The sequence below is a fragment of the Fonsecaea erecta genome (assembly GCF_001651985.1).
Source record: "Fonsecaea erecta strain CBS 125763 chromosome Unknown Scaff2, whole genome shotgun sequence".
NCBI classification, from domain to species: Eukaryota; Fungi; Ascomycota; class Eurotiomycetes; order Chaetothyriales; family Herpotrichiellaceae; genus Fonsecaea; species Fonsecaea erecta.
In genome coordinates this window covers 3,858,438-3,882,687 of record NW_017387245.1, presented here as the reverse complement: position 1 = coordinate 3,882,687, position 24,250 = coordinate 3,858,438, and the positions used below count along the sequence as shown (strand labels likewise).

The window sequence follows — 24,250 nt, the reverse complement described above, 5'->3', positions numbered from 1 at the left end:
AAGAGATAGGATGAGGCTTGTTCGAATGGAGAAGCCAAGCAGCGATCATGTCGGCCACCGATCGGCGGAGTGTTAGGTCGAGTTGCTCATTCGTGCATGTGGCGTGGCTGTTATTTTGTGAGAACTGGATCTTCGATCAATTGACCAGTGAACATGCCAGAGAGACATACTCCCGCATGCAGCAATTCCCCCCTAAAAGCAGGGTTGCGTCTGGATTGCAGGATCTAAGAGTGTGTGACGCAAACAATCAAGATAAGAGTGGTGGGAAGAGGCAGAAAAATAATTTGCAACTCCAAGCTATTCTCACTTCCTGCCTGACTATAGCCATATTTCCCAACTATGCAGAAAAAAATAACATGGTGCTAGATTGCTCCAGCGGTTGCCACGTACACAGTATGCGCAGTAAAAATATATGCTTCCAACGCTCAAATATCCCAAATGTGTCCAATGTAGCAGCGCACCGATTGTTGCGCCCTCGTGTTCAAGAATGTGGCAAAGAGAATATGCACTTTGTACGCCCGTGGCCTTGTTGCTGGATCGGACTAAATGGCAGCTGCCTCTAGCCCTCCGTGAGAACTGGTGCCTTTTAAAAACAGCCCACGGCGGCGTGTTCGCTGCCAAAACCAACTCATCTCGCAGCTTTTGATCCATTCCCACGGTCCACTTTGTTGCACCGCTGGGAGATCATCCTGCATAGAATCTCCCACGACAGGTCCCGAATATACATCTCCGTGAGTCATGGCCAATAGGGCAAAATCCGCGTTTGCCCCGTGTGCTGTATCCGTTGTCGTACGAGATGTCCGTTGTTCCGGATGTCTTCACCTGCCCATCTTACTCGCCAATCGCAGGTCTCAATCGTATTCAATCTTTCGTTCCGAGTGTTCCAGGGTGAAAATTGAGGAGGCAAGACAATCGGAGGAGGGGTGAACAGAGGGGGACCCTCTGATGAAGGATGGCCCCGAACAAAATGCATCTGCTCATTTGACAAAGCCCACCACGTTGGCACATCTTTGGCAGTAGTATGAGTTCATGCCAAATCTGACTGCGCCACTGCTCTGAGCAGGAAGCGAGGTATCAATGCTCAGGGATCGTTGACACCGAGAGCAGCGAACAATGTCGAGGGAGGACTTGGGTGAAGCGGAAGCGCTCGAAGACAAGGTATTGATGCTGTCGTCGCTCTTATTGGTCTTGGGACTGATTTTGGTTGGTTTGGCACCATTGGCGGCCAGTGTCTGTAGTTGCAAGATGGAAGGAGGCGTCGACGAAGCCATTTTGTGGATAATGGGTATCTAAGGTATTCACAGTTGCCTTTGGGCTGATACTGAAAGAGGCTTCAGCAAACTCGGCTCTTTCTCAATTGACGACGGTATGGGAGAAAGACGACAGGAGAAAAACAGGGAGGAATTGCTCTCGAGCAAGATGATAACGCAGTCAGAACAAGGGATCCGGGATTGCGACGGGTTGTGGTATGGATATCGACGGTGGTCATGAGGGAATCTTGGATAGAAGGCGATGAAACGGGACCAGGGGGCGGATGGGGAATTGCTAGTGCATGTCGAAACTGGATAATGACGGGATGAATGGACAAATCAGGGCAGACGACGATGGTCCAGGAGGCACACACGGGCATGAAATCTTCGATGGCATGGGAAACAAACATGGCATTCTTCCATATGAGATGTTCGATGACCAGCACCCAGCTCGATCGCAGGAAATCGACCTTACGCGCGGCGGCACAGAAAACCTTAGCAGCAACCGGCTGGGAACTCCAGGCTTCAGGCTTCCTTTCACGCCTCGCAGTTGTCCACCCCCGGGGGGTTATTGCACTTTTTCCGGCTGTTGCCCCCCAATCACCGCGAGCCATGGCTTGGGAAGACCCAACTGTGCCTCTTCCATGCTGGGTTTTTTCACTGGCGGGCTTATGTTCCGGGGCATGATTGGGCGTCTGGTTGACGAACGCCACACCTAGAGGGGCAGTCGGGGCCCCCGCTCAGCTAAATCTTCCTGGTTGCTCTTCACTAGTAGCCTTCGTCATCTCCGATCTGTTTGTTTAGGTTGCAAAACCGAAAGAAACCGAGGCTTTCGTACAAGTTACATCCTTGACACGCTGCAGAGATCGATCTGGTTTCGGATAGCAACGCAACCATCTCGGCGCCCCCTATCCGTTTTGACCACGGGTTTAAGATCGATGCAAGTTTTCTGAAGAGTGAGAGTTCCAGGAAAGGCCGGAATCATCATCCACAATGGCAATCGGTTTCGATGGTCCGTCCACAGCATCCCTTGTGAGAGTACTCGTCCACATGATCAGGTATCGGGCATAAGTGCCTCGAGTATTGAGATATGAGGCATTCTCGTGGGTAGCCACGTCGGCAAGAATATCACTCACGGCGAGCGAAATTGTCTCTACCCAAATCTTTTGTGGCCACGAGCGGCTGCCACTGCTGCTGAAGACTGTCAACGACATACTCGTCCACTGGATTTCCTTTTCCGGTCTCTCCGTGAGGACTTTTATTCCAGGATTAATTATCACATGGAGACGTAATGATTAAAGCAAAGGTAGAAAGAACTGGAAGCAAGTCCCTGTCCAAATTGCACAGCGTACGGGGTAGGCAGTGACCTTCACGATGACTTCTTCCGAATCAACGTTTGTACGGTTTGTGCCTCGTAGCCAATTTGAAGAAAAGCTTAGTCACTCACCTGGAGCAAAGTCAGCACTCCAGAGCTTATCACTTATCTGCATGGCCTTTCGATTCAATATCGTCTTGTCTGACGGTGGCAGATAGGATTTCCCGGCATGGCCGCACCAATGAAGTGGCCCATGTTCCCTTGTCAGACCGAGTAACCATGACGTCAAACTTGGTCTGCACCAGGCATTTTCCCCTGCGCACTTTTTTGATCGACGACTGCGAACTTTGCGACAAGGCAGGTATATTTCCTCGATTCCTCGAGTCTGTGCCAGGTGTGAAAGACGTACCACTCTCCCTCGATCGATTTTGCTCTCATCGTCACCCTCCTTTTGGTTCCTTACGCTCCTTCTCCTTGCCCTAAATTCACTAGTCGATTGGACTCGCTCGAAGCACGGCACCGATTTTCCCCCAAGACAGCCCCTCACCTCGTCAGATTCCCCAATACAACTTGATCTTGTATCGCTGGCGCACATCCTCAGGTGATCTTTGCCTTCATCCGATCCTCAACTTTCTTCCGGAAGAATACCGTTGGACGGAAGACGAATATCGCGGCCTGCGTTGCCGCCGAGGGCCAAGTGAGCCGTCTCGAGTCAGGACCTACGCGAGTTAGCCCCGCCAAACACCAGAGAGAAAAAAAAAAGATGGGCAAACAACCCAACCTCTTTAGCTACCCCACCGTCGACGAAGTCGCTGCGCATCTGCGCACCTACATCCTCGCCTGTCAAAAGGCGGCCTTCCAACGACACGGCAGCTTTAAAATCGCCGTTTCAGGCGGCAGTCTTCCCGCAACCCTCTCAAAGGCGCTTCTCAGGCCACGCCACCATGAAGACCCCTCATTCGTGCCCGAATTCTCGAAATGGCAGATTTTCTTGGCCGACGAACGAGCCGTACCCTTTGACCACGAGGACAGCAATTATGGGCTGCTGAAGAAAGAGCTCCTCGATAAAATTCCACCCGAGCGAGGGACGCCCGTTGTCCATCCCATCGATGTGACGCAGCTCGACAACACCCAGGAGCTGGCGGACAAGTACCAAGAGGTTCTCATGTCAATATTTGCCAACAAGGACTCTGTGAAACTGCCCATATTTGACCTGATCCTCCTAGGCTGCGGGCCGGATGGCCATACCTGCAGCCTGTTCCCCGGCCACGAACTTCTGCGAGAAGCGGATGCCTGGGTGGCTGCGATCGAGGACAGCCCGAAACCGCCGCCTAGAAGGATCACCTTAACTTTGCCCGTGGTAACGCATGCCCACAAGATTGCATTTGTGGCTACAGGAGGAGCGAAGAAGGATATTTTGAAGAAGATCTTGGAAGCGGATGATGAAGGAAGAAACTTGCCTTGTGGACTTGTCAACGAGGCTGGCGGGGAGAAGGTCAGCTGGTTTACCGATGATGCGGCGGTCGAAGGAGTAGCATTCCCTAGGAGGGGTAGCTTGTGAAGCGACGGCGTTTGTGGAGTGTCGCAGGAGTGTTGGGTGAGCACAAACACTTCGTATTTTGCTGGTGTGCAAGGTGACCCGTACTGCATTTCAGTTGAGGAGGAAATTTCGCAGGACTTGCGGTATGAATGGCTTTTGAGCAGTCATCTCATCGAGTCTGGCCACAAGTTCCGGCTCTGAGCTCCTGAGAAAGCGAAGGGACTCAGCGGCAGGTGTCATGATTTTTTCCCTTGTCGATTCAATTCGCCGTAACTACCTTGGCTACGTGCGTCTTACACGCCGTGGTAGAGCCAACGTAACTTTTTAGAGAAACTACAAATGACAACGATCAACGCTCGTGGAGTGGTTACTGGGGATTCATGATCGTCGAGATGGGTACATGATCATCTGCGGTCGTCAAAATGGGCCAACTGGCCCAAGTCAAGATCAGCCGTTGCGATCTGACGCAGGTAGAGCGGTCGGCTGGCGGCCCGCCTATCTGGAAGCAATTAGTTAAAGCCTATCGTGCTTCGCACACTCCAAGAGGCCCCGCAGGCACCGGGCACAGGCGAGATCTCCAGGCGGCCACACGATCGGCTAGAGGGCGTCCGGTTGCCAGCTCCCCACACGGGCTCAGTCAGCGTGTATGTAGGTGCATGCTCACTCCTTGGGCCAGTTGATCGGACCTTTTTATCCCCCGGCTTCCTCGGACCACCCCCCTTGAAGCGTCGTTTTAGGTCATTTGCATATCTGGACGAAGCCTTTTCTGTGTGAAGCTCGGCGTATTCGTAAGAGACGCCTAGGAACACCTACGATGGATTTCTTCCCTCCACAACACAACATCTATCCATATCGATACCTACGAGTTATCTACTCGCTACCTATCTACCGTCTAGTATCCACCTCACGAACTCGCTTCATTCACCCTTACATACCATTGACCCTCCTCCCCGCACGCAGCACATCTCAGTACGTCGACGAAGGGTCGATCCCCGTCTGACCGCATCGTCCACCGTCTTGTCATTCCTTTGCACTTCCCTCTACCTAACTACACATGCAAAGTCCACAAATTAACGATCAGTAATCACACCGACGGCTGGGCTTTGAAAGCTATGACTCCATTTCTGGCACAGGTTTGTTCTTGCGATTGGACTCATGCGTATGGATTAACCAAGAGCTGCTGGAGAACCCGGGGGCGGAGTAACCAGTCCCTGCCACTCGCAGAAGTTATGTACAGTATTACTGCATTCAAGCCGAGGCTTATCATGCCTGGGTGCTTACATGCTCACTACTACTTCATTCGTTCGTGGGCAGAAAGTATTAGGACGAGATATAATAATAATATATAGACACCCAATCCTTGCTGAATACAACAACACTCCAGCCATCCATTGTCGACAATTGACAAGATGTCTTCTCCTATCACATCCCATCCATTCACCTCTCCCACCACCGCAAAGCCGTACACCTACCTCACTGCCGGCCCCTCCAATGGACCCCTGGTCATGTTCCTCCACGGCTGGCCCGGAATCGCCCTGACATGGAAACCCCAGCTGCTCTCCCTGGCGAGCTTGGGCTTCTACTGCGTCGCTCCAGACATGCCCGGGTACGGGGGCACCTGGACGAGCGACGACCCGAGCGAGTTCGCGCTGGAGAAGCTCGTGCCGGACCTGCTGGAGCTGCTGAAGCACCTGGACCGCAAGGACGCCCTCTGGGTCGGCCACGACTGGGGCTGCGGACCGCTGTGGGCATTGGCGAGCCACCACCCAGAAGTCTGCCGCGCCGTCGTGGGCATCTCGGTGCCGTACCGCACGCTCGAGCTGGGCTTACCGACGCTGCTCGACCTGATCGACCGTGAAAAGTATCCGGAAAGCGAGTTCCCCTACGGCCAGTGGGACTACCAGGTCTTCTACGAGCAGGAACCCAAGGCCATCGACCGACAATTCGAGTCCAACCCCTCCGTGTACCTGAAACTGGTCTTCTCCCGAGGCAGCCCGCAGGGTGGCAAGGGCCTCGCCCGCACCGCCCAGGTGATCAAGCACAAGGGCTGGTTCGGCGGGCCCGGGGCGCCCGTCCCCGATCTCCCTCTGGAGAAGACCGTGCTGGATCAAGAGATCCACGACGCCCTGATCGCCAGCGTCAAGAAGAACGGCTGGAAGGGCGCCACGGCCTGGTACTTGAACCACGCGGCGAACCGCAAGTACACGCTCGAGAAGAGCGTGGACGACGGCGTGCTGAAGATGCCCGTCCTCTTCATCCACACCCAGTACGATTCCGTCTGCCAGACCGTCGACAACCCCAAATTGACCCAGCCCATGAGGGACAAGTGCCGCGACCTGTCCGAGTTCGTCATCCAGGCGGGCCACTGGGGTAATCTGGAGTGTCCGGAGGAAGTGAATTCGGGCATCGCGGGCTGGGTCATGGACAAGGTGCAGGACTGGTGGCCTGGGCCGGAGCTGAAGAGTCGGTTATAACCAGGTAGTATAACAGACAGGTAGTACGATTATTATTTTCTATGAGGACACCGAGAGAGTGTGTGAGAGAGAGAGAGAGAGTACAGAGAGCTCTCCCTCGTTCAATGAGGCCTTCACTGTTTGTATATTTTGATTATTTAGAAGTGCTTCCTGAGTTTCCCCTCGTTATATGCTGGCTCACATACTGACTGCACTCCCTCGAACCCCCGAGTTTTGTGAAAGCAGCCAGCCAGCCTCTCTGTCTGTCCCTCTTCTCTTTTACTAGAAGGAGCGCCAGATTCTCCCAGCATGATCACCCCTGTTCTGGACACGGTTGGTCACGCGAAGCTTCCCTTCCCTTCCCTTCTATAGGCTATCCAACAGCGTTTCTCTGACGGATATATCAATATAGATGGATTTGATTTCAATATGCCGCGACTTCAGCAAAGCACAAGGCGTCTCTCCTCTACATGATCCATCGCAGAGATCTCGCCATGCATGAAATCGTACGCAGAGACTTCACCCACGATCTTGAAAGAGACCGTTATCCTCACTGAACGGGCCGTAGCCCAGGAGCGCCGGCGACGGCTGCTATACCGCACCCGTTTGAGCTGGATCGGCGCGCACAAACCAGCATGGCCTCGCGGCGTGCTGGAAAGGACGTCTTCATAGACACCGTCCTAGGAACGTCTTGCGCGAGAACAGCTTGATGCTGATAAGGAGGCCCCGCCCCTTGGTGCGTGTAACGTATTTCTTTATGTTGGCGTATTCGCGCTGGACACTGGTGGGCTCTGTACGGCGTGTGATGGCGAGATAATTGTGCTCGAGGCCGCGGGTGGTGATGCAGGTATTGGCACAGGCATTGAGCTGCGGGAGGGGATGAGTGCTCAATGCTCCACGATGCCTCTCAATCTCTCCGAGGCATATCTTAGCTTGGGCGTTGTCGCGCTCGTAGTCAGCCTCAGACATTGTGAAGACGATTCGAGGGTAAGAGCACGCACAAGACAAGCCTCCTTCAATCGTGTCTGTGTGGTCGCCGTCCTGTGCCCTTCTGCGCATGCGGCGCTGATCGTGTCAAGGTACTTGCGCGAGAGTTCCATCGCCCTGGCTGGCTTGGATCTTATGGTCCAGTCAAAGATACCGATACCTCATATTTCAACCCGTAAGGTTGCAACACGCAGCGACTTTGCACCCTGCCAGCTCTCTTGCATGACACAGCCCAGAGACCACTCCTTACGGGCACCCGAGGCTGGTGTGGCTGTGACCGTGAAGGCGGTGAAGCTGTATGCTAATCCCGCTTTTGCGTGGTTGTAGGCGTATATGATTGCTTCCCAAAGGCAATTGAAAGTCGTTTAGACGCGGGCTGAACTGTAGCGAGGTTCGTCGAAAGCTGGGAATACTATACTGTACTTGCATGGGTAGTCACAATGTACAATCCAAACTGGATTGCAAGGGCCAGAGGGATATGGCTCCCGAATCACCCGGTCCACAACCCTCTACCTCTTCACTCTTTTTAGGACATGCGCAGAGGCGGAAATGTCAGCGTTTGGAGCCTCAGCACCATCAACAAGCTTGGACCAGAGCTTCGATTGAAGTAGCTCGTTTGCATGGGGCCGATGAACACGTTGCCACGAAAGCATCCGCTCAAGCACATCAGCAATAGACGCCGGTCGGGATCTCAAGTTTTGTATGATATCTTGATGCGCGACGCTGCTGACACCTTTCTCCCACTTGCAGTGCTCCTGGAAGAAAAGTTGATATCCTGAAAGTCCCAAGGCCCAAATATCCACGCGGCAATCATACGGATCCTGATATAGACTCTCAGTCTGATACTTGAGCCTGAGAATTTCTGGCGCAAGATATGCAATGGTTCCGCAGTAATGATCTGTCGAAGTAGCTTCGAAAGTGGCGCTCCCGTAGTCAATAATAATTGCGTGTACCGGTGAATACGACACGATCATCATATTCGTAGGCTTCAAGTCTCTGTGCATGATACCATGTTGATGCAGATGGGCGAGACCTCTCAAAACCTGATGGAAAGCGGACATGCGAACGTCGTATGGCCTTTTGGAGAGGGTCAAGTCAAGGAATGTCTGTCTGGCCAGTGGAGAATGTACCAGGTAGACATCATTGATCCTGGACTTGCCTGTGCTGTACTCATCGCCTCCAGAATATAGGTCAGCCATCAAATGGCAGAGATTTGGCTTGCTCCGTAAGTGATTGCACCCCAGAGATTGACGGATTTATTTACTCACATGGTTTCCTATCTTCTTGTAGATCTGGATTTCAAGTTGAATTCGGGCAACCGTCGCCGGCGTACGCTTGACACGTTTAATGGCTACGGCCCGGCCGGTGGACTTTTCGAAGCCAGCAGACACCACACCGCTGGCACCGGATGCGAAGGGGGAATGTATCAGAAACCCGTGCAGTTCATGGTGGTGCTCAAGAGGGGTTAATTCGAGTGACATTGGAGGCACGTCGCCATCAGGATGAAGCCTCGTGAACAGCTCTCCTAGCTTTTCCCGATAACTGTTTTCATTCAAACCGGTAAATTCCAAGTTGTAGGATAGGTTGCCGAAGGACAGGGCAGTACGCACAGACCCAAGAACTCGCTGCGAGCCTTCGAGTCTTTCAATACCATTGACAAGCACAACCCTGCCTTTGCCAGTCACGAGCATCAATGCGCCGTTTTGAGCATGGTGGACCAGTCGAGCATGTCGACCGTGGACATGATGTCTGTTTTTCTGGAGGGTCAACAGGAAATCAACGCCACCGTTGACGAGATCCTTTCTGCCGCTCCCAAGCACCCAGCCCAATCTCGTGTGGTTGGTCAAGATGTCCAAGCTTAGTCGGTAGTAGCCCATCAGCACTTGAGCAGGGTGCCCACTTGTTGTATCACTGGAGGCATCACTACCATCCCATTCAGGAGAAAGTTGCCGGGCGGTTTCCTCGATGAACAGAAACTTCTTAATGTGAGGGTTCCAATCCGGTTCCAGCCTCGTCCGTTCGGCGATGGAATGGAATGCAAGCACTGCCGCATGATTGACTGGGACTAAACGAGCGAAGTCACCCTGCAGCCTTGCACTGGTCCTGGGGCTGAAGAAGTGGTCATCCAGGGGCACTGTGTCAGGCGTATTGGGTAAGGTATCAGGACCCTCCTTGTCCACATCAGCCATTGTGCATTGGCATGCCCAGGAGGGAGATCGGTGTGGATCGTCCTTAGGAGGAACCCGTGGTTTATATATAGGGGCCCCGATCCCAAAAGGCGTCAAGTGCAAATAGGCAGACGCACCACCACAAAGGGGTACCACCCTGATTATCGCTTCTGTATCATTTCATGTCGTGATTCATACCTGCACCATTTGTTCTGTGACACTCCTCATCGATGGATGGACCAGGAATCGTACTCGACCAGCAACCATCCAATTGCTTGTATGCTCAGTTGTTGTGTTCATCCACCATGGACAAACGAGTCGTGTTTGCGCTCGGCCAGAACCGGAATTTGCCGTGGTTGCCGGCTTGGCACCCAGTGCACGTGATTTGTAATCCACCAGCTGCGGTGAACACGAATTGCCGCACCTCGCCACAACGACGACTTCCACATCCCCCGTTACGGTCCCCTTCACATCTGATGCCACATCGAGTCCATCCCAATGTTGGATGATAGCAACTGGCGAGAAAAGAGGACGCGTTCGCCGTCTGTCATCCCAGACGATGGCATTCGCCGCTTTCTCGAAGAAAAGACGGCACACCTCTTTGCCACCCAGCTGCAGTCACGTCTAGACGCTCTTGAACAAACCAGAGAAACACCGAGATTCCTCAGACGCAACTCGTACAGCCTGTACTTGGAAGGACACTTCGCCCTCATCGACCCACGCGAACTTGAACGCACTACCCTCAGCCCCACGCCTCCCTCCAGTGACGAAGATTGGACAACATCAGAGCACACCCCTGAACCAAGTTCCAACATCAGCCAGTACAAACCGTATCTTGTTGAGAATCTTTTCCCGAAGTCGAAAGCCCTCCACGGCCGAATTGAACGGAAATCACTGCGGCGCCGGAACAAAAAGAGCAGCAGAACGCTCAATCCAAATCACCGCATGTTACGTCGCTCCAGAGATAAGCCCAATTCGCTCTTTTACGAGCTGGACTGGGTGGGCAGAAATGCAGTGGCCGTGTGCCAATTGGCGCAGGACACTTCCGAAATGGGTATCAACAACAAGAAAGGCTGAATGCCAGAAAGCTGTCTCTGGGGCCTTTTGTTGAGACCCCACCACCACCATCACCACCACCACCAAAAAGTCTCGAAGTATGCGCGTTCCACAACAGGAGTGGTGCTTTTCAGGAGAGAAATGTATCCCCGACGGGACTTTCTCAAAAAGCACATCGGCGCTACGAGATCATGTCGGCCCCAATGCCAGCCTTTCATGCCTGGTTACTTAAGGCACGGCATCCAGAGGGACCATACCTGATTGGGTTCTTTTTATTCTCAAATCAAAAACGATCCCATGACAGTCCCAGGATGACTTTACCGCTGTGATACAAGCGGCCGACAAGGTTATGAGCGGGTCGACGTCAGTGGCAGTGATCAGATCAAGATATCTCTGACAGGAGGGCAGCAACTTTGCGTCTCTCTGATCAGGGTATGGGATGGAGGCGATGGGGAAAAGTCGATAAGCCTTTGTTTTCTCTTATATTTTTGTGTAGTATTCAGCCTTAGCGGGAGTTTTGCTGGGTTATGTTTAGTTAGCGATGGTGACCTTTTGCAGAACACACCATGTCTGCTCCAGGTCTGGTAAAATTCTTCCACCCAAATTCCTCCAATTCCTTTCTCTTTTTCCCTTTTCCTTTTTTCGTATTATCCGCTCGGTCTGCTGCTCGTATATCCTTTGACTTTTACCGTATCTTTTTCCACTGTATATCTCTCTTATGTTATATTTCAACCCACAGTACTTTCACTTCCAAACCCCTCTTCCCAACATGATTCTCTCATTCCCAACTCTCAGCAGAATCAGGACCAGCAGTGCGGTGGTCAACGAACTCAGGACGGCCACCAGGATCAGATGGGCCGGGGTATACGCCTTGGTCGGTCGGCACGATCGACCGTTCGACGACGGCGCATACCGCCCGACCATTTTCTTGATGGGCTTCACATCCTCGGTCACGGCGGTCTTGACCCCCCGCTGCAGGCCGGGCAGGCCGTCCATGCTCCATGCATTTTTGTGCGCCCAGTATCTGGAGGAGGGGGAGTGGCAATCGGTCAGCTGGAGCCGGGGTCGAGCAGGATAGGATAGGACGAGGATGATACACGACAAAACGTAAACGTAAATTCCACGTGAAGGTGGAGAAGAGGTGGAAAATCAAGAAGGAGGAGAAGGTGAGAACTAAAAGCACGAACGAACCTCTCAATCCCATCCTCCCTCTTCCCGGCGTTCTCGCTCGCGACGCGCTTCTCGAAAAACTCGTTCAGCGTGGGCCGGAAACTGACAAATTCGTAGCGCGGCATGGAGAAGCCGCACGACGTGCCGACCTGGTGGATGTCGACCATGATGATCGAGCGGGTGCCGGGGATGATGGTGATGTGCTGGGAGGCGACGATGTCGTTGAATGCGGGTGTGCCGTACTCTAAGGGTGTGCCTGTTCCCGGGGGAAAAACAAGAGAGGGGTGTTTGTGAGTCAGTTGTATCATCTGAGAGGAAAAGCAGCATTGAACAGGGGAGCTTCGGTAACAGCTGCTGCGACGACAACAAGGAAAAGATAACTCAAGCCCCTGCTTCGTCCACTCTCACTTGATCATTGCCCTCGACACAGGTGACTTGGTCCGCTCATTCTCATTCTCATTCTCATTTCCCTCGATGCAAATCCAACGGACGTACTTGGGGTAATAGCTTAGGACGTACTTACCCTTGCCAAAAATGCGCAAGATGCGCGGCGGGCCCGAAAACGCATTGAACATGACGGTGATGCGGCCATTGCCGGGCTCGTGCAGGTGCGAGGTGGTCTCGATGCCGGAGCCGGTCAGATCCATGTACCAGAACTTGCGGATGACGACGTCCTTGTCGTCGGATGCTGCCTTTTTCTCCGCGTCGTCCCCGCCGCCGCCGTTCTTCGACTCCTTGATGACGCCAAAGAACGGCCCGCCCTTATCCGAGACGCCCTTGGGAGAGACGTTGACATGGCCGTCGCCCGACAGCGGCGCTGAGGCGATGTAGAAGACCTTCTGCTCCAAGAGCCATGCGACCAGCGAGGGCGGGAACGTTTCGAAGAACTGGCCCATTCTTGCTTGCCTGCCTCTTCTCTTCTCCCCTTGTCTTTTGAAATATTGTCTGTGCCTCGAAGTGAAAAAAAAAAAACCAGATGAGAAGTAGAAGTGCAGTGTTTGCTGATGTCGCACGCCTGAAATGTAATAAGCTGGAGAACAAACCGGAGTGATGGTGATGGCAATAGGAGATTCCGCAGTGGAGTCAATGAAATAGAGACCTGGATCAGATAGATACTGTTGTCTATGCTGACCTCGGGTTGACGGAATTCTGTATGGACGTATTGGCAGGATTTCGAATACGAATGGCAAGGATACCATTTGATGTCTGATGAGTCAATATCCTGGTACTGTACATGACCAACCCCACTGTTCGGATCAACCAACACAGTGACTCCCGGATTCTGGGGTGCAGCCGATATCGGCAACCTACAGTATTACACGCAGTATTACTTGGTACACCAGCTACATACAGTATTAGTACGCACAGTATATCCCGGTCTGACAGCTCCACTACGACCTCACACTAACATTCACACCGCAAACCTGGTGAAGCTGTACAAGACGAGGCTGAATTCCTGATATGTAGATTGTATGTTCGAGGAACAGTAGGTGTGACTCGGAAAATATATACAATAGTTATTGACGCTGTGACCACTTCAATCTTGTAGTTGTCAACCACCGATATCAATACCCGAAAACACCAGTGTGCCACAAGCCCATAGCAGCATACTCCAGGCTCTGTCCCTGTGTCTCGAACATCTCCAGCCCGGGGATGTCTCATGCACAACGTATCTGATGCAGTGGCCTCGTCAGACCTTTGCTCGCTTTGCAGCTTCGGCGTCCATCGCCGCCTCATCCTCCCGTTTTCGCTTGCAAAATTCTTCAAAACTATTGCCTTCCTTGATCCACACGTCTTTGACTTCCCACGTGCGTCGATCCCATTCGGCCGCCTTGACAGACCATTCCTGCTTCGCCCTTTCATTGTCTTCGCGATTCTTGTTCGTACGGTCAGTGTACGGCTTCTTTTCTTCCTCTGAGAGCGCCGCCCACATCTTCCCGAGCTCAACTCGCACCTGGTCACGCTCGGATTGCTTGCTTCTCTTGCCACCCCTCATCCGTTCTTCTGCAAGACGGGTCTTGACCTCTTCCCAGTGCTCTCCAGAGTATAGGAGGAAAGAATTCACATTGAGTTTTTGTGGTTTGACCGGCGGAGGGCCGAGATCATCGTAAATCCGGACCCACATCGCCGCGTCCCATGCTTCATGCAGAGCGTTGTCTTTCTCCTTCACAGGCCGTGTGAAGGTGCCGGCGGGGAGCAGTTCGTCACCTTTCCTTTTGCCGGCTTGAGCCATGTGAGTGTCCATCAGTTTTAGTTCGACCACACTGGCCGATCTCTTTCCGCTGGCCGGGGGAACAAGCGTCGGGGGAATGGCTATCGGTCCAACGATCGACTCAAAGACCTCATGAGCGGCCCGGAGACCAGATAAATATGCACCGTGCACGGTTGCTGGGTGAGTGGCGATGGTGGCTTCGCCGGCAAAGAAAAGATTTTGGATGGGTGCTGCGATGAGATCATAGTCGCCAGGTCTTGCTTCAGCGGCGACATAGGAATAAGTGCCCCGAGCGAACCGATCCGAGCCCCAACGAGTAACAATTGACTCCATTGGCATTGGAACATTGACGGCACCAAAGACATTGCGTAGTTGCTCTAGGCATTGCCCAACAAGGACCTCATCACCAAGCCGTTCGGCCTCGTGTGCCGCCTCACCGGCCATCAGCGCGATCAGGACGGGAAGGCCACTTGTGTCGATGCAGTTCCAGAACAAGTAGAACTGACCGCGGCCTTCTTTGTAGTCGCTCTGGTCGTTGCCCTGTCCATTACGTGGAGCTCGCAGGAGACCGAACATGTCTCTGCCGACATCCCAGAACGGTTTCTCGAAGACAAGGATGACTTTATTCAGTAGGCCAAAACCCATCCTCCTGATGGCGTCGCGCTTCCACTGAGGCAGAGGCGGATCAAACTGAATTGATTGCTCCTTCAGCACTCCCAGTGGCGCAGCGAACACGATCTTGTTCGCTTCGAAAGATTGCCCATCCTCGCAGGTGATGGTGGCTTTTCCCTGCGAGCCTACGGCGCTGTACCGAATGCTCTTGACAGGCTTTCGTGTTCGCACATCAATTGGCTCGGGATGACGCCACAATGCACGCGGGACCTGCTGATAGCCACCGACGACTTGAGCATGTTCTCCTTCAAACTCGTTGCCAATGTCCTGATCCCAGCCACGCAGGCTCAACTTGTCGACATTGGCAGCATTGGCGTATTCAAGGTTGGCAAAGTGCCAGTTGATCAGGCGAAGAGCATAGGGCTTGAGGTCAAGGAACTTTTGATATTGATCCACACCAGCATTCATCAGGGTGCCGAGTGATTGGTTGAGCTGCGATGCAAGACCGTCTAATTCGAGCGTCTCATGCATCGGAGTTGTCTTGCGCAACAGGAAGCCAAACTCCTTGGCTGCTTGGGCCGCGGGGAGTTGTACTTTGGTTTCCATGCTTGTATCCACCTCTTCCGAGGATTTGTCTCCCTTTGCAGCTCGGTGGCCTGCGCCACGTCTTTTTGACTTCTTATTCGGCAAAAGCTGGTCAATTGTGCCCAAGGCAGTAGCTTCTTCAAACTGTTTGATGGTGATTTCGTCCTCATCTGGAGGATCCCGACCCGCTTCAATCAAATCTTTGTCACCCCGTGCAGTTCTCTTGACAGTGTGCTTGAGTCGGTAATGGCCGGTCCGGTCGAGAATGTCATTGTATAATCTTTCAATCATGGCATCATTCGCACCGTTGACCGGCGTGCCGTCAATGTCGTAGAGGGTGGAGAGGTCTCGCAGGAGGTGGTATTCAAGAGCAAGCTGCCCACGAACAATGGCGTCGAGAGGATTGCCGCGTTCGAAACCGACAATGATGTGGGCGCCCATTTCAGCCGTCGGCCTTTGATGAGGGGCGAGCTTGGAAGATCGCATACTGGTAAGTGGATGTGAGTAAATTCGCCCACCTATTCGATCCCGGCCTTCCAGGACAATGATCTTTGGGGGGGCACGATCGGGATAGTGCCGAAACAGGTTGGTGAGCTGGCGTGCGGTGCTGAGACCCGCCATGCCACCTCCAATGACTACAATGGTTTCTCGTGATGCTTCCTTCTTACGGCCACGGCCGACACTTCGGCTGAGGTAGGGTGGTTCGACGCATCCGAAATTGATGTAGCCCCGACGCACCAGCCATTCGTAGGCAAAGCAAGCAAGACGGGTCCATCTCTCATCTCTTGCACAACCGATAGCTTCATCGAGGTTGACGCTTACGCTTGGATTTCGAGTCCACAGCCGGAGAATGCCATTTCGTATGTTCAAATATACGGTGACGTGAGAATAACATAACTTGTCTTGCAACAACTTGTGCTCATCTTCGTGCAAGGCATACGGGTTGAGCCTCGAGGCTTCGGCGGCTGCCACACACTGACTGGCATACTCGGAAGGTGACAGCCTCGGAGGGATAGATGATTTGGGTTTGCAGGTGGTCGAGGCTTTCAAGAACATGTACGGGCTTACATTGTTCGAGCTTTCAGATTTGGCCTCCACCTTGAGCGTGATTTTCGTCTTTGATGGTTCTGCAGAGGAGGAGGAGGAGGCTACCGAGCCCGAGGTCATGGAGCTATTGGGAGAGTCTCGGTTTCCGCCTTCAAGCTGCAGGCTTCGTAAGACTGAGGCTGGGCCGCTTGATGACGCATCGTCCGAGTCGTCTTCCATTTTGTGGACAGAATCGTCGTCCGAATAGTCAAGCATGATCTGATCATGGCTGGGGCTTGATCAGTATCAAAAAGATCACCAGTTTGATTCCTCTGTTGCGCCCATAAGACGCACAAAGCGAGCCAGCATACCTTGAACCAGCTGCCATCGACACCTTTGCCACGTCAACACCGAGTATTGTAGCAGACATGATTTCTGGGGTATTTGATATTGCTATTGTTGCCGCCATAAAGTCATATGACCATCAGCGAGTGATCTGATATTGACGACCGCCAGGCGCAATATGTGGCAAGACGGGCCAGGAAGTAAATGAAATGATCGAAATCGGTATTTCAATGGGACTACTGCACAGTATTAGCATTATACGATGGGTGTTCAGAGGTATCGGTTACCTGGTGCACCCTCCCTGAGCTGGGTGGTATGATATGCTCCACTAACATCGAAAAATCTTTCAGTTGGCCTGTCCAAGCCACCCTGTTCTCGCCCTGGATCCTCCACGCCGTCCGCAAAAGGAGTGTAGGTCGACCAGAGTGCATTATCAAACCGGTGGTGCTGGCTGGAGGGGATGTATTGGCAGGAGTGAGGTCGAGGGAGAGAGAGGGAGAAAGTCCCAGCTGTGTCGCCGCCCACTAAAATGGAGCATCTCGGCGCTGCTCTGACCAGCTGAGTTTGATGCAACCGCAACTCCTCTCATCGCCTCAGCTTTCATCAAAGATATCAACCAACTGATCATCAAAATGATCACGACGATGCCTGTCTTCTCATCCATTCACAGGATCATCCTCTCTGACAGCACTTGTGCCCTCTTCGTAAGACAACCAACTGCGCTCCGACTCCTACCCTGCCCCCCTCGGGTGCACCCATCACAGCCCCTCATTACTACAGCCTCTCGTCCTGCGCTGGCGATGATATACCCTCAAAAGCATTGGCACGAACGGAGACTCATCACGAGACATATCTCAAAGCTTCTACGGTCGAGGTAACACATACTTTGAACCACTATATGCTCTTTCGATGGATTATGAGGTGTATATCGTCGCCATGTGAAAAATGTGTCGCCACCAAGCTTCTGAGACATATCCCTTTGATACCGGGTTTAGCCATTCATCCATCAAGATCTCTCTAGAGACTCGGTGTCCACACCTGTGTATGCGATGATCTCGATTCAATTGATGCCAATACATGATGGCTCGCTGGTGAGTGATACATGTCCCCGGCTCTCAGCCTCGGACGGATACCAAGCATAGAACGAAAAGGTATGGCTTCAACTGAATCAATGAAAATACCTCGATACGTGATGCGGACACGACATGTGAAAATGAATTACCGGTATTTGCTTGCTTCGTGTTTATTGCGTATCTGGAGCTATGCTGACACGACAGAACATTCTCAACCCCATCCTGTCTGGTGCTGGCCAGGTTTCTCTCTAGCAAGCCCCAACTTTTACGATCGTTTCCACAGTCAGCCGTCTTTTTAAGACATCGCCTCGACTAAACAAATATCTGCGAATCTCGGCCACTGAACTGGACGTCGAATGGGATATGATCAAGAGCGTAGGTATCCAGATGGACCAAAAGTCAGGCAGTCATGGATAAGGGAGCAGGTCATCATGAATTCCAAAGCACGCCGATATCAGGAAACCTGGCAATTATCGCGTGGCCGGTTCTGGTGACGGTTGTTGCGAATGTGTCGTCAGGCTCAGGCGGCGCCCGGCACGTGTCAGAGCGCAGGCGACAGATATCTTCTCCGGGTTGACTTATTTCTGCTCGTAGTAAGAAGAGACGAAGAAGTAGAAGAGATATTGGATATACACTCGTATTTTGAACAAAGTACCCGTTGTGAGCTCTCTAAGAGAGGATTCAAGGCGACGCTTCATATGCAACCAGAATCTCGTCGGCCTTCAGAATGAAGGGTTCGATCCCGTTGTTCGTAAGATGGTGGCCGTCTATGTCATTCTTCAATTGAATTTCTGTTGATATACTTGATCCTGGGTGTTGTCTGTGTCGTGCTGCAGCTGCGTTTCAGTATGTACGCAGGCGGGGTCACTTCGGGATTCTTCGACCTCCATCTCTCAATGAGCCAACGACATTAACGAGTTCCTGGACAGCCTCGACAAAGCACGAGGAGCCTGACCAAATCTCGTTCCACTCCTGTCATGTTATGAACGCATTCGCCAGATCCCTTTCCTGCGGGGCGCGAGCTGTCGAACCAACAACCTGTAAACGCCTGAGTTGGACTCTTCCTCCTTTCCTTTGTCTCCCAACAGCAGGCTCGAGAAGAATGGCCACCGTGAAAGACCCTGTCCCCCATATCATCAGGACGGCTGATGATCCCCGGCAAACGGGTGTGTGGACAGCCAGGCTGAGCAGGATTGAACAAATCAATTCCAAGATCCGGTTGCTGAGACTGAGCCTGCAAAGAGATGGAGTATGTGCCCTTTTTTCAATCAATCATGTCAGAACAATCTCTGTCTGTCTCCTTGCAAATTACTTCTTCTCTCTTTAGACGAGAAATACATGCTTCCAAATACAATTCGACCACCGTGGGTTTGTTTGTTTGTTATCCGACAAGGAGAGTTGCACACTATCTAATGATTTGCTGTTTGTTTCTATGAGAGCGTTGCAAGTTCGAGGGACCAGCAGATACCACTTGCCTTGCTTAATGGAGACTTTTATGCTCACACGGACAACGACTCTAGTAGCCACCTCTCCGCCATCTCCCTGGTCAATACATCGACCTATACATCCCCAACATCGACGTCGTGGGCGGCTTTACCATCACGTCGCCGCCTCAATCGGCCTCTCCCTCCCAAGATGACCCGCACATAGAACTGGCCATCCAGTCCTCTCCGTCAAATCCGCCCGCGGCGTACCTCTGGCGACCCGCCCCAGAGATTCTCGACTCCACGGTAACATTTCGCGTGGGTGGGAATTTCGTCTATCCCCCACCGACGTTGAACCGAGACGAATGCCGGGCGTTGGAGAGAGTGGTCTTCGTCGCGGGGGGCGTGGGGATCAATCCCATCATGAGCATGATCTCCGCGATGCACGCGGTGGGCGCGGACAAAGTGGGCGGGATGACCCGGACCGTCAGAGTCCTGTATGTCTCACGACGAGAGAAGAATGCGGAGACCGGGGCCGAGGAAGAGATTTTATTCGAGAAGAGATTGAAATGCATAGCTGAGACGTGGAAAGGCCACGACCGTGTCGACTTCAAATACAATCTTTTCGTGACGGGCGGACAGTCGGGGACGGGAGGGACGAAACAAGACGAAGTCGAACAAGGCAACATGTTGACGCGATACCGGCGGATCCAGCATGGTGACCTCTTTGACGCCCTCGGCTCTGAGAGCGGCAGAGGCCACACGGCCGTCTATGTATGCGGCCTGCCGACCATGACGGACGAGTTCGTGGCTTTGCTGCAGAAAGCGCCGGGGATGGAGGACAGGAGAGTCCTGTGCGAGAAATGGTGGTGAAATAGGGAGGAGGAACTGGTAGGTAGACGAAAGCATCCAGGACTCGATCACGAGGCCTCTCTCAGGATTGAATGGAGGTGAATGAATGATCTTATACATTTTCCCTCTCAGAGGTATCTATCATCTCTTTCCTTTCCTTTCCTTCCCGCCGGCCGTTCGTTGCGTGACCTCTCTCTCTCTCCATTTTGCTTTTATCCACCATCATTGATTGCTCTTAGCAAAGCATCATGCTCAATCGAGCGACTGAACCATGACAGCAAAAAGAAAAACCCTAGGTGGTGTGACAATTCGAACGCAACCAGACATGCATTCCAGCCCCCCGTCTTGACGCTGAACGCCGAACGCCATGCGACTGTACATGCTCTATTCGTGACAAAATCACTTCCCTTTCCACAAGAGACCAATATATGACAGCAAAATGAAAGCAACATGGCTGCGATAGTCAGTCGCCTCCCCACAATAAATCCCGAGTCCGCCATGTCGTGTTTGGCGGGCAAGGTGTTCTTTCATCGCATCACATGCCCGTGACGACCTTCCCACCGTCCACGACTATCTGCTCGTCAATCCTCCTCTTCAGCGTCTCTTCATCGCCCCACTCTAACCTCTTCCACGTCGTGATCCGCGCCTCGTTCATATCCATCTCGAAGAATCTCACTCGTCTGTGATATCCATAGTAGCCTCCGTACCCGCCAAATCCCGCCCCGCCGCCATAACACATCCATAAGGCGGGTTTCTTTTCCTTGTTGTTCGCGGGAAGGCAGTAATCGTTGACGTGGTCGTGACCACATGACACGAGGAGAACGTGCTCTTCGACGAGGGCGTCTTTGAAATTCGAATTGTATGCCGGGGCGGTCGGTGGCTCTGTCCAGTTTCCCACCCAGGCCAGATTGTCCGGATTGCGATATTCCGGCAAGGGGATGTGAATGAACGCCAAGTCCATGTGTATATGCGTGTATTCCTTGTGCTTCCTCTTCAGAGATTGAGACGTGGCCTTGAACCAGTCGATCTGAGATTGTTTGAGCCAATCGTAGCCGTGATAGTGTTGTTCGTCGGGGGAGTAGGAGTGGGTGTCGAGCATGTACAGCGTGAGCGCAGAGTGTGAGGTGGACCCCCGTCCGAGGATTTCCACCACGTAGTTGCCCACGCCTTCGACATCTTCCGGGCCAGCAGTGGAGAGCGAGTAAGGGAGGCCGTCCATAACGGCCATGGATTCGGCGCGGTCGAGGTTTCCTTCATCGTCATGATTACCGAATATGCCTGCATAGGGAATTTTATGTCGCGCAAACATTTCCGAGTATTTGAAAATCGCGGTTTGGGCGTCGGGCGCGGTATCGCCGTTGACTTGGTCGCCGGTAAGGACAACAAAATCCGGCTTCTCGTCTTCAATCATGCGAGCAAGGAAGTCGAGCGTCCGTGGATCGGCTTCGCACTCTTCTCCTTCCGGTAGTGCGTGGCGACATGTCCCCAAGCCCGTCGCGAGATGGAGATCTGCTGCTTGCATGATCTTGAATTTGCCGTCTTTCCGTATTCGAGGGACGGGTCTCTCAACTTTCAAAGCGGAACCTTTGCGAACCGTGAGACGAGGTTCGGGCGACTCACGGTCGGCGTCAATGAACAAGGAGATGTCTTGAATTTCCCAGTTCGAGCGCGGGTCCACGGCGTCGGCGCCAAACAGGACATCGACTCCTGTGACCATGCTATCGTGCCGTTTCGAGGACAATTTGATCCATATCCCGGCAGGACGAGATTCCCATCTTTCATCTTTCGAAGTTGGATCGACGACCGAGGGCTGCAAGCGGCCAATCTTAACATCCGTAACGACTTCGGCGTGGGTGCTTAGATCGTCTTCGCGCTGTCTTTGGACGTAGAGATAGGCTTTTGACAAGAAGCCTTTCCCCAGATACAAGTCCTTTTCGACTCGGTGCCAGTCCGCCCCATCGACGGTACATCGGCTGAAAGGGTTTAACGACGAGCAGGTGACGACTGTCAGATCGGTGACCACAAAGCCTGGGTGGTGCGCAGGCAGATGGCTGTGGATGGCATTAGGGAGGACTCGGTATCTATTATCGAGGAACACGACGACGAAGAAGACGATGGTGACGAGCACACCGAGCTGGATGCCCGTGCGAACCTGAGATGATGGTCAGCGGCACACACCGGGGTCGGGATCGGGGTCGAACGTACAAGCCTCCTGGTCATGTTCGCATGTGCTGTGAGGAGGCCGCCTGAGCGGGCTCACCCTCTGGACAGATCTGAGCGCTCACAACTTCAATTCGATGCAGTATAACGATACCAAGGATCATTGAAGGCTCTTTGGACGAGGGCGTCGAATCATCTGATAGACTTCTTTCAACGAAAGTACTCGGTTGTGTTGCGCATGTCGACGATCCGAATATTTGGGCAGGAGAATGATCGACGTCTGATTACCGAAAACAGACTAGTGAAATCTGGGGTTTCGGCTGACCTTCCTCAGATGGTATGCCTGTCTTGGGAGAATTTCCGGAGCGACACGGATTTGTAGATGTTCCAAAAGAGAAGGACCTTTGGGGAACCGTTGGCTTGAGTAGGTTGGTGGCATGTCTGGGGTGTTCCGGTATCTGAGACAAGCTCTTGGATTCTCGAGATCCCCGGACAAGATCCCCAGCGTCCTCCAGAATGCCATCGTCCGAGATTTGACGCGGTTTGCGGAGGGCGACAGAGTGCTTGTCGATGGATCGAAACTCACTTTTCCTCTGCAGCAAAACGCGAAATTCGAATTGTCGAAAGGGCAGATACCATTGAACGACATTATTGGCAAGCCAGTCACCTCGACGTACGTTCGATCTTCCAGGGGCGCTCTGCACAAGGTCGAACTTCCCTCGCTCGAGGACTATGTCACGCTCACGCCCAGGCTCGTGACGCCCGTCTACTCCAGCTATGCATCGTCGATCGTCTCCCTGTTAGACATCCACCCTGAGCCGCACACCGCAATCTCAAACAGTGGCGTCCCATTGTCCCGCCTTCAGATCCTGGAAGCAGGAACAGGCCATGGCAGCCTCACTCTACATCTGGCTCGAGCAATAGCCGCGGCGAACCCGCCTCCTCCGACTAACCAGCTCCCTGGCCTACGCAGACTGGCGGAGAAGAAGCCCACACACTCATCGCCTCAAACTGAAGACGGTTCGCCGGAGGCTGAATCCCTCACGCGGATGTGGGACGAATGGAAGCAAAAGCGTCGCGCGGTCATACACACGGTGGAAGCGGTTCCGGCGAACAGCCTCCACGCGGAAAAGATTGTGCGCGGGTTCCGGAGGGGTCTATACTGGCCACACGTGGATTTCTACACAGGAGACGTGAAGGAGTGGATGACAGCACGTCACCGGAGCAGAAACAACGAATTCCTCGACTACGTCCTCCTCGATATGCCTGGCGTACACTCTCAAATCCAGCACGTCGAGCCCGCGATGCACGACGGGGCAAAGCTAGTCGTGTTTGTGCCCTCGATCACGCAAATTGCGGATTGCGTGAAGGCTGTTCAAGAGCTGTCCCTGCCACTACACATGGATAAGGTGTTGGAACTGGGCGAGGGTATCAGTTCAGGGCGGAAGTGGGACGTGAGGTTTGTGAAGCCGAGGAAGAGCTCCCTTTCCACCGCTACCACCAATAGAGAGACCAAACAGACCAGTGACGAGCAGGTGCCCGTCGTGGCTTCGAGGCCGGAGAGCGAGACTGGACCACCGGACGGTGCAAATCATAAGGAGGTTGAAGACGAAGAGCCGCCCGAGAGCGACATCTCCTCAACCACGCAAGACGGTCAACCCGTCATGGTCTGTCGCCCGCTCGTGGGCGAGCGCACCTTTGGAGGCGGCTTCATCGCGCTGTTCAGGAAGACGTCGCCGGCCTCCGCCGCACTGGCTGCAGAATGGCGCCAGGGTCAGACGGGGAGGGCGAAGAGGCGAAATCGCTAGGCTGTCTGTCTCCTCACTCACTCACCCCTTCGTGTCGGAGACCAGAGCGCAAGCAAGGATCGATCGACAGAACATATCAGTCACTCACATTCGTCAATCTACATGTTGTATATTGTACGATTAAAATACCGGTGGTTGGCTTGCTTGCTTGCTTACTTGCTTGTACAACACTTCCTACTTACCTACCTGCCTACCTCCCGCCAGGACCGAGATG

At 53.2% G+C, this 24,250-nt stretch overlaps 10 protein-coding genes across 10 annotated transcripts; 5 read left to right on the top strand and 5 right to left on the bottom strand.

Annotated features, from left to right (window-relative positions):
• Positions 1-3,328: 3,328 nt before the first annotated feature.
• Positions 3,329-4,126, top strand: AYL99_03149 (6-phosphogluconolactonase; the record flags this gene model as incomplete). Its single annotated transcript, XM_018834665.1, has 1 exon — positions 3,329-4,126. One exon carries the CDS (start codon positions 3,329-3,331, stop codon positions 4,124-4,126), a length of 798 nt encoding a protein of 265 aa, XP_018697289.1.
• Positions 4,127-5,514: 1,388 nt separating this feature from the next.
• On the top strand, positions 5,515-6,579 carry AYL99_03148 (hypothetical protein; the record flags this gene model as incomplete). Its single annotated transcript, XM_018834664.1, has 1 exon — positions 5,515-6,579. The coding sequence occupies one exon, from the start codon at positions 5,515-5,517 to the stop codon at positions 6,577-6,579; it is 1,065 nt and encodes a 354-aa protein (XP_018697288.1).
• Positions 6,580-7,224: 645 nt separating this feature from the next.
• Positions 7,225-7,527, bottom strand: AYL99_03147 (hypothetical protein; the record flags this gene model as incomplete). The annotated part of the gene is made up of 1 exon (XM_018834663.1): positions 7,225-7,527. One exon carries the CDS (start codon positions 7,525-7,527, stop codon positions 7,225-7,227), a length of 303 nt encoding a protein of 100 aa, XP_018697287.1.
• Positions 7,528-8,054: 527 nt separating this feature from the next.
• Positions 8,055-9,734, bottom strand: AYL99_03146 (hypothetical protein; the record flags this gene model as incomplete). Its single annotated transcript, XM_018834662.1, has 2 exons — positions 8,055-8,762; positions 8,814-9,734. 2 exons carry the CDS (start codon positions 9,732-9,734, stop codon positions 8,055-8,057), a joined length of 1,629 nt encoding a protein of 542 aa, XP_018697286.1.
• A 477-nt stretch (positions 9,735-10,211) lies between these two features.
• Positions 10,212-10,790, top strand: AYL99_03145 (hypothetical protein; the record flags this gene model as incomplete). Its single annotated transcript, XM_018834661.1, has 1 exon — positions 10,212-10,790. The coding sequence occupies one exon, from the start codon at positions 10,212-10,214 to the stop codon at positions 10,788-10,790; it is 579 nt and encodes a 192-aa protein (XP_018697285.1).
• A 723-nt stretch (positions 10,791-11,513) lies between these two features.
• AYL99_03144 (hypothetical protein) lies at positions 11,514-12,835 on the bottom strand (the record flags this gene model as incomplete). The annotated part of the gene is made up of 3 exons (XM_018834660.1): positions 11,514-11,793; positions 11,961-12,195; positions 12,463-12,835. The coding sequence occupies 3 exons, from the start codon at positions 12,833-12,835 to the stop codon at positions 11,514-11,516; spliced, it is 888 nt and encodes a 295-aa protein (XP_018697284.1).
• A 794-nt stretch (positions 12,836-13,629) lies between these two features.
• Positions 13,630-16,804, bottom strand: AYL99_03143 (hypothetical protein; the record flags this gene model as incomplete). The annotated part of the gene is made up of 2 exons (XM_018834659.1): positions 13,630-16,663; positions 16,746-16,804. The coding sequence occupies 2 exons, from the start codon at positions 16,802-16,804 to the stop codon at positions 13,630-13,632; spliced, it is 3,093 nt and encodes a 1,030-aa protein (XP_018697283.1).
• A 2,090-nt stretch (positions 16,805-18,894) lies between these two features.
• Positions 18,895-20,089, top strand: AYL99_03142 (hypothetical protein; the record flags this gene model as incomplete). Its single annotated transcript, XM_018834658.1, has 2 exons — positions 18,895-19,041; positions 19,316-20,089. The coding sequence occupies 2 exons, from the start codon at positions 18,895-18,897 to the stop codon at positions 20,087-20,089; spliced, it is 921 nt and encodes a 306-aa protein (XP_018697282.1).
• A 514-nt stretch (positions 20,090-20,603) lies between these two features.
• On the bottom strand, positions 20,604-22,288 carry AYL99_03141 (hypothetical protein; the record flags this gene model as incomplete). The annotated part of the gene is made up of 2 exons (XM_018834657.1): positions 20,604-22,220; positions 22,274-22,288. 2 exons carry the CDS (start codon positions 22,286-22,288, stop codon positions 20,604-20,606), a joined length of 1,632 nt encoding a protein of 543 aa, XP_018697281.1.
• Positions 22,289-22,665: 377 nt separating this feature from the next.
• Positions 22,666-24,036, top strand: AYL99_03140 (hypothetical protein; the record flags this gene model as incomplete). Its single annotated transcript, XM_018834656.1, has 1 exon — positions 22,666-24,036. One exon carries the CDS (start codon positions 22,666-22,668, stop codon positions 24,034-24,036), a length of 1,371 nt encoding a protein of 456 aa, XP_018697280.1.
• Positions 24,037-24,250: the final 214 nt, after the last annotated feature.